Raw genomic sequence first — 8,319 nt, forward strand, 5'->3', positions numbered from 1 at the left:
CCTTGATTAACGGTGCGGGTTCTTACAATTGTCGTTGTCATGGATTGGAATGCTAGATTTATCTGAACTTAGTGGATTTGGTACTGCACGTTTTTATCGGCATGGGGCCATCTTGGGCCAGTAATCCACAAAAATTGATTAAGTCCTTTGTTAGTTGAAATATATCAAATTGAAGCCTACCAAGTGGATTTTCTGATTTTATAGTTTACAGCCCAACCTCCCACATCAACCAGCAGAAGGCACATAATCAGTGCTCTAAAGTTGGGGTTCAGCTCAGAACTATGACCCTTTTTTTATTTTTGGATGACCATCCTTCTGGATTTACAAAGAAATTCATGTTAACATGTTCCCCAGATGTTTGAATGATAGAAAGAAATTAAAGTCATGATATTAGGGTTAGTTTTACCTCTTTGAAATTACAAAGAATTTATTAAAATATTACACAATCTAATTTTTACAATGTTATATGATATATTTCTTTATTAAGTTTTGGTGTAGAAAAACCTAAGTAGCTTTATCGATGAGGAAAATTCACACTGGGATTGTTGTTCTAAGATGAGTCTTGCCTTAAGAAACTCTTAAAAGGGCAGATTGTATTCTGAAATAATGTTGTTATTCAGTTAAAGAAGTTATACGAACTGAAATTATGCATCATTTTTTTTCCAGTCGTTTAGCAGAGCAGAGTTTAGAGACAAAGCAGGTTTGGAATAAATCATTTTCAATAGTCTTGGAAGCTTACAGTGGGACAATAGGTCAATAATATAAAGAAAATACTACTCTCATTTCACATGAGATAATTATCTCATTTTATCTCACTTCGAAAATCGTACCTCTTCTTTTTTTCTTTTTCTTTTTTGCTTTTTAATAGTAGATCCTCTCTATAGCACGAGAGAGCTACTCCCATGTAACATGAGACTAATATTCCTCGTAATATAATCTCTTGAACTGAATTGATAGAAAAACATGTAATGAATTTAATAATAGAAATAACTTAACCAATGCAGTGACATGGCTTAATGCTTGTTTGGGAAGTCTTTTTTTAGCTTATAAATAAAAACTAGACCAAACAAATTTTTACAAAAGCTCTTGTAATAAAAAAAATTTACAAAAGATTTTTTTCAAGTTGTATCAAATTTTTTAAAAAAATGAATAACTTTTAAGCTAAAAATTTTATATATTCATCAAACAACATATAACTATATTTTTAAAACTCTTTTTTAGCTTTAGTTTAATAGTAACTTTTAACTTAAAAAAAGAAGAAGTACCAAACAACCTCTTAATAGTTAACATTGCACACATTTTTCTTCATTTCTCTACCGGATTCAAGTCCCAATAATGTTAATTCTGGTAAAATATTTTACAAAAATTTCCAACCGGTCCGGTTTTAATGGAAATCTATATCCATTTTTATGCCTATGCTTTTACAATCTTTCCAACGTAACCCTGAAGATGCATGATGCAGGAGCACTTTTCATACAGAAAAACCATCGAACTGAAGCAGCACAGGTTATAGAATAACAAACTATAGCAATATGCACTACAAAATTGGTAAGTCCATCTTTGAATTATCTACCAAAAGTCAATAAATGTTCAGAGCAAGGATGAGTATAGCAATAAAAAAATTATGTACAAAGACCATTATCTAGTTATTTACAAATTTTTAAGGGGGGAGCTTGTCTTGTTTTGAAACTGTTTACCCAAACACGACATTCCTCCAAAAGCTTTAACGAGGTTCAAAATCCAACATAATCCTCGACCACACTAAATCCATGAAATAAAACTCTCTATTCATCAGTAACATCAGATGGCAGCCTATATGTGCGGATGACTCGAATCTGAAGCAAAAACAAAGAAAGTGGAAGTCAGAAAACAAGTGGCTAATGCTTCATAGCAATAATAATTCTTTGACATTGTCTCAATATCACTTGTACACTTCTACATGAAAATTATGATTCAAAAGGTGCACGACAACAAAATTAAATTTTTCTCCAAAAACTAAAACTCAACAGGACATCCATGTATGACAGGCCCTGACTCAATGAGAAACATGATGGTCTAAAATAACCACGTTACTGTGCACATGGAATAGATAGTTATACCAATATCATCCTTTGCCCCAAAGATCAACAATTATCTCATTTGAGAGACAACTTTGTAAAATTAAAAAAGAGAGTAGATCGAAGACCACAAGGCTTTAAATAGCTCACCATATAAGGACAATATAGAGCAAATCATATCAAGTTGGGCAGGCAGGTAAACCCAGGATCCGGCAAGGGTGTAGCCATGAAATGGAAGAACAGAGCATATATATTACCTGAGCCAAAGCATAAATTGTTCGCAAGATTCTAGCATAATCTGTTCCAAGCATTTGAATGACAAGATCAGCCAAAAATGTTCCCCATAGCCTGTTCCACATGCCAAATAAATGGTCAGAAATACTCACTACTGTGCCTCAGGTAGTAGCAAAATCTGAAAGCAAAGAGGAAATAGAAATGCTACGTACAAGTCTTAGTGGTGCATTGCATTAAAAAAGATACACTTAATAGAAAGCAGTCTAATGACTGCTGACACTGGAGGAAATTGAAAAATGGCCCCAATGGACTAGGAGAGAAATAAAAACAAAGCTTAGATGGTACTTCAAGATGCAAGAAAAAATATGGTAAAACTTAATCTGTAAAGAAGCACCAGATTATTTCTGACACTTAAAAAGGACAAAAGGTTTTTTCTTTCATTCTTAGATCCACGCCCCACCAAAAATTCCAAGGATAGAACACAGGGATTCAGAGATTGCACAAGAACATCTAAGAAAAGTCCAATTTCTCTTCAACCAACTGAAAAAAATCAGACTCTGGGTTCGTAGCAGGACAAAATAATGCACACCAATTTGGACAAAGATATTCCATATTCCACACTAGGATTATTCTTCCTGGCTCCTTTCTATGTTCAATTACTCACAAAGAAAATTAAAACAGGTTTTATTTTTGGGTGCTACAGAGGTAAGCTAAACTGATGACTAAACTAACTAGAAAAACAGAAAGTTACATGTTACTCACAAAGCAGCGTTTGTGAGAGAGGGAAGAAGGAGTTGTACAAATTCGAGCATTGCAAAGCCAAATAGCATTTAATTTTTTATTTTATTTTATTTTTTGTTGGGGGGGGGGGGGGGGGGGTGAGGAAACTCAGTTTCCTTCATGCACAATCTCGTAAAAAGAACCTACCATGTAGACTGGTAATCATGATTAAGTCTATACTCTCATAGGGTAAATGCTGGTTACAATTCTTCATCATGAACCTTGGGTTGAGCTTTTCTCCTTTGTTTTATTGAATTTTACTTTAGTTTTACATTATGTGATGCCACCAACCCCAACTAGTTTGGGATAAAGGTGGTTTTGATGTTAATTTTTCATTAAGTGATGGTTGTGTTAATTGTGTGTTTCTGGATATGTTTTAATTAAATTCTTGTATGAACTTTCATGTCATTTGATTAGTGTTGCTTGTTAATTTAGGACATTTAAGATTGAAGGCGATTGGTGAAGGCTGGTATGAGGGCAAGAAAGAGAAGATCAGCTGAAAGTTCAAGGACTTGGAAGAAAAGCAAACTGTGCTCTCGACGCCTGAGCACTGGCTGTGAAAAAGGCAAATACTCTGAGTCTCAGTATAATCAGTGTCTTGAGCACTGGTTAATGCGCGCTTAAGTGCTGGACACGCGCTTGAGTGATGAGGAGTCAATGCTTGAGCTTTATTTGCACATTTGAAGCATACGCACTGGACCATCAGTGCATGAGTGTTGAGATATAACTCTTCAGCGGTGACAATTATTTTGGATTGAATTTAAAACACAAGGAAAGAATCAGAAGTACACTATCTAACCCTTGGAGGCAAAGTAAGACCTAGAGATCAGATTTGGCCAAGGAAGAAGATCTTGCTTGTGTAAGTGCTACTGTCTTGAGTACAGAAAATGAACAGATGCATTCATATGGTCAACAAAAATAGACCTAATAAACTCTTCCATCCAGAATGTGAGCAAGCCATGAAGCTGGTATTTACATCAATATCTAAATATATCAATATCAACATTACTTTTATCCCAAACTAATTGAGATCGGCGGACGATGAACCCAAATAACAGCAATAACAAATTGAGGAAAAAGAAAAAATAAATAAGAAAATATATATGTGTGTGTGTGTGTGTGTGTGTGTGTGTGTGTTTGTTCTTTTTTTTTTTTGGGGGGTGAGGGGAGGACTAACAAAAGCAGTCTGGAACATACAAAAAGTATGCCAATCTATTTCCCACTTTATTAAAAAATATCTAAATATATCTCTTGAGCTTTTTTTATCAACAAAGAATTTCTTAAAAATTTATTTTGTAATTCAATATTAGACAGAAGAAACAGAAAGCAAGTTAATATTACAAAAATACAAAACTGCTAGAAATTGAAGTCATAAAACAAGATGAGGTGTAGGACATACACAGGTCCAAGTAATGTGCTCATGCTTCTAAAACCCAGATATCTTGATGCAGCACCAAGAAAACCCTGGAATACATCAAACTTCTGATGAGAAAAAAAAAAAACATAAACTGAAACACTAGTTTATTCTTGCAAATAGTCAATATAAATAAGAAAGTGACAAAGGAAATAACTACTTCGGTTTATATAACTACCAATAAATCATTTATTTTGTACTAGAACTAAATAAATTGGTAATGCTATTATGCTTAAACTGATTCAGGAATGTCAACATAAACTGGCTAAACCATGGAATTATATATTGAACTTCATTTTGATCCACTGTCCATGACTCCATGTAAAGAAATTGACACTAAGAGTGAATCAGTGCTCCCACATATTAGAAAGTCTGTCAAAATCTTGCTGCAAAATGCTTTGGTTCCTTGAATGGTGTGACAATTTTTTTATTAACTGATAGGGTATAAGGTTCTACAATGACGAAGAATCGAAATTTAAACTCATTTGAGTCATTTCATATTTGGGAATTTAACAAATGCATAAGAAGTTGAAGTTTCAAACTATTGGTTACAAGGCAATCCATTTCAGCTTCAAAAAGTTAATTCTATCTATCAATCTGGAAACAAAGTTAATAATTTCCTATCACTAAAATACATTCCTATGAAAGAATTGCATAACAATAGAAGCATATCAAATTGTCCTGTCAGGCACCTGTTTTGCTGCAAGCAGGGCTGCTGTGGATTCTAGATTAATCATAGCTAACTGTCCACCCTGGAAATCATAAAGAGCAAAATGCATGCTGAAGTTATTCTCGAGAGGTATTACTCATACAGTCATGCTACCAAAACACCCACCAGTACCAATGTTATACCTTCTTCATTAGTTCTTTCTTAACCTGGTAGTTAGCAGCTTCTACAAGCACTTTCCCAGATAATTTCCTCACTAACTACAAGTCAGCATCTAGTCATGAATAGGGTGGAAGAAGAAAGACCAAAATGCTTTCTTTTGGAGATACATTAAATATAGAGAAAAAATAAAACACAGATATTATTTTCTTACCAGTTGATATATCTTTGCCAATGTAAATACACCACCGCCCTTTAAAAGACAAAGAAAACAAAATTGGAAAGAACACACATCACCTAAAACTTAAAGATCAAATTAAAAATGGTCACATGTAAAGTGAATAATTCAAGTAACAAGTAAAACAACCTTTAAAATAATTGATCGAAAGTCTTCTGCCCCAACTCCTGACTGCACTTTCCATTGACTGAGTCCAAGTTGTAGACTGCCCCGACCGTCAGGTGCAGTGCATCCGTCCAACAAGCCTGGATCTTTGCTACAATAATATTCAAGCTTTATATGATCACCAGAGAACAATGAAAGAAGTTAAGAAAAACAAAAATGTTACTTACGTTGAATTGTAGTGCAAAAGGTGGAGGAAAATTTCTAGTTCAAGGTCTTGAGTTGACAATCGGGCGGAGCAAGGAATATTCAATTTTTTCCTAAGTTGAAGCAAAACATTTCTATAAGATGGCCTCCAACCCCTGCAAATGAATATTATATATATGAGGACGAGGATCTTAAGAGAAGTATAATAATAATAATAATAAGAAGAAGAAGAAGAAGAAAGACCTTAATGTAGAGCGTGCATCAGCGGCAAGGAAGAAAAATCGGGATTCGAGAGCTGCTATAAATTGTTGGCGTAGTTGAAGGTCGACTCCGACCATGGATCGGTCGAGGTCCTCCAGTGTAGTTGTATTTGTGAATTTGACGGATTTGAGCAAAGGACTCAAGTAGCTGATACAAAAAAGAATTGAATGTAAGTAAGTGAAAAGGGGACAAGTCACAACTCACAACTCACAAGGGGAATGAATGAATGAATGAATGAATGAATGGTTACTTATATACTACTCACTACTCACCTCGGCCCGAAAAGGATTGTTTCAATCTCATACAACTCCGACTCTGTTGCAAGTTCAAGCACCGACCGTAGCTCGGGATCAAAGGCCCCTCCCTCTTCTCCAAAACAATCATTTGAATTTGAATTTGCATTTGCATTTGCATTTGCATTTGCAGCTTTAATACAAAACCTTCTTTGATCAAAGAGCTTCCGATTGTGATAGCAATTGCGCGTAGGCGCAACCAATCCCTTTATAATAATAATAATAGATGAGTTGAGTTGAGTTGAGTTGAGTTGAGGAAAGGGTAACTCAAACTCAATTGAATTCTCCATCATGTGTGTGTATGTGTATGTATATTAACTAACAAACGAGGCAGTTAGTTCTAATATCATATCTCAATAGCAATAGAATCAGAATCAGAATTAGAACGAGAGAGAGAGAGAGAGAAGGGAAGGAACCTTACGGTTACTGGGTAAGTGCAAGTGTAATAGTAACAAAGTTTCCACCTCCAACAACCCAACCACACGTTCGGCGCCACAGTTGCGGAACTCATCTTCTTCACCTTTTCCTTCCCACTAACATTCCAACATTTCTACTCCTAGGGCTCAATTCCTCATCTCTTCCCTCTACATTCAACAATGCTCGCCAACCACACATACTAATACAAATACAATATAAAATTAAATAAATTTTATTTCCATATATAACAATCTTTTAATTATTGTCTTGTTTTCTGTTTTCACCTTTTAGTAGCAATACGCACGCATGCTTGTATTTGGTATACTCTGCTAGCGTAATCTTTTGCCCTAATCAATAGCAACGTTCCCCCTTAATATTGATTTGATGTATACCTGAATAGTTCCAAGCCTTGAGAATATGTATAGAAAAATATAGCTATTTTGATATGAGATACGGTTAGCAGGAAATCTAATATAACGTTTTGGAACAGAAATGTATTTTTATAATTTTAATTTATTTCAAAATTTTATAATTTTTATAATTATAATTATTTAATTTTTCAATTCAAAAATAAATATAAATAATTTATCTGTATTAACTGCAAATATATTATTCTATATTATATTAAAATATCAATTTTGTTAGAAATGTCTTCTTGGCTATTGTATTTACTTAAAAAAAAAAAGCAAAAATAACCCAGTTTTTCATATTTATTATCCCTTAATTAAATGAGCGTTGTCAAACATTCGATTGTTAAATCATTTAACTATCCCCTCACCAAAAAAAAAAAAAAAACATTTAACTATCTAAAAAAAACAGTTAATTTATAAATAAAACTAGGTAGACATCAGATAAGAATCAGGTGCAGTTGGTTTTTAACTGCAACTAATGCAATTATCATCCTATGCAATTATCATCCTATCCTAATGCAATTATTATCATTTAACAAATTTTATGGTGCTACTCAATCCAAAATTTTAAAATATTAGGTGAGGTTAAATTATTTATTTTGTACTTCTCTAACATATCTCTTCATGCAAGAACTTTTTTAGACTTGAAGTATGGATATGACACAAGTACATTTTTGGTCTGTCTTATACGGCATAAACCCTTTTTTTTTTGCTTTGTGTTTTTTTTTTAATTTTACCTGAAAGTGGAGGTGATAAGGATCGAACTCCTGACCTCGTGGTCACTGTAGTCTGGAGAAGCGTTCTCAGTGACAGACCGAGCCCAAGTCCCTGAAAAGGGGCGCCAAAGAGGGTGAGAGCCTCGTCGTGCCCGGACCCTATCGCACCACGAGGTGCTGTTAACGAGTCGGGTTGTTTGGGAATGCAGCCCCAATCGAGACGTAAATTCTGTCCAAGTCTAAATTATTTATTTTGTATCTGTCCAACAAAAACCAAAATTTTGAAGGGTGAGGATCTCGTAATCCATAGACATTTGATATTCACTGTTTACTATCTAATCACTAGGAATAAGAATAGCAAGAC

The 8,319-nt window shown here is 34.3% G+C and overlaps 1 protein-coding gene across 3 annotated transcripts; it reads right to left on the reverse strand.

Moving 5' to 3' along the window:
- Positions 1-1,557: 1,557 nt before the first annotated feature.
- LOC133307594 (uncharacterized) lies at positions 1,558-7,143 on the reverse strand. Of its 3 annotated transcripts, none has more exons than XM_061508125.1 (11): positions 6,834-7,137; positions 6,392-6,618; positions 6,102-6,266; positions 5,882-6,013; positions 5,679-5,805; positions 5,526-5,564; positions 5,338-5,412; positions 5,178-5,237; positions 4,471-4,535; positions 2,315-2,405; positions 1,558-1,835 (listed from the first exon to the last, which is right to left on the reverse strand). In XM_061508125.1, exons 1-11 carry the CDS (start codon positions 6,921-6,923, stop codon positions 1,785-1,787), a joined length of 1,122 nt encoding a protein of 373 aa, XP_061364109.1. In that variant the 5' UTR covers positions 6,924-7,137; the 3' UTR covers positions 1,558-1,784. The 3 variants fall into 3 exon arrangements, with proteins under 3 accessions (XP_061364109.1, XP_061364111.1, XP_061364110.1); XM_061508127.1 differs by having other exon boundaries at positions 6,829-6,941; XM_061508126.1 differs by lacking the exons at positions 1,558-1,835; positions 2,315-2,405; positions 4,471-4,535; ... (1 more) ...; positions 5,338-5,412; positions 5,526-5,564 and having other exon boundaries at positions 5,693-5,800; positions 6,834-7,143.
- Between the last annotated feature and the right edge of the window lie 1,176 nt (positions 7,144-8,319).

The sequence above is a fragment of the Gastrolobium bilobum genome, unplaced genomic scaffold (genome assembly GCF_033153095.1).
Source record: "Gastrolobium bilobum isolate Gb01-03AN ecotype WA unplaced genomic scaffold, APGP_CSIRO_Gbil_v1 utg7663, whole genome shotgun sequence".
Classification (NCBI taxonomy): domain Eukaryota; kingdom Viridiplantae; phylum Streptophyta; class Magnoliopsida; order Fabales; family Fabaceae; genus Gastrolobium; species Gastrolobium bilobum.

Bases quoted from the DNA above. Each gene is read 5' to 3' on its own strand.
- LOC133307594 (XM_061508125.1), bottom strand. From the start codon at position 6,923: ATGAGTTCCGCAACTGTGGCGCCGAACGTGTGGTTGGGTTGTTGGAGG. The intron at 6,619-6,833 runs GTAAGGTTCCTT...ATTATTATAAAG, and splicing joins CTTGCACTTACCCAGTAACC to GGATTGGTTGCGCCTACGCG. The intron at 5,806-5,881 runs GTAAGTAACATT...ATATTATTGTAG, and splicing joins CTTTTGCACTACAATTCAAC to CAAAGATCCAGGCTTGTTGG.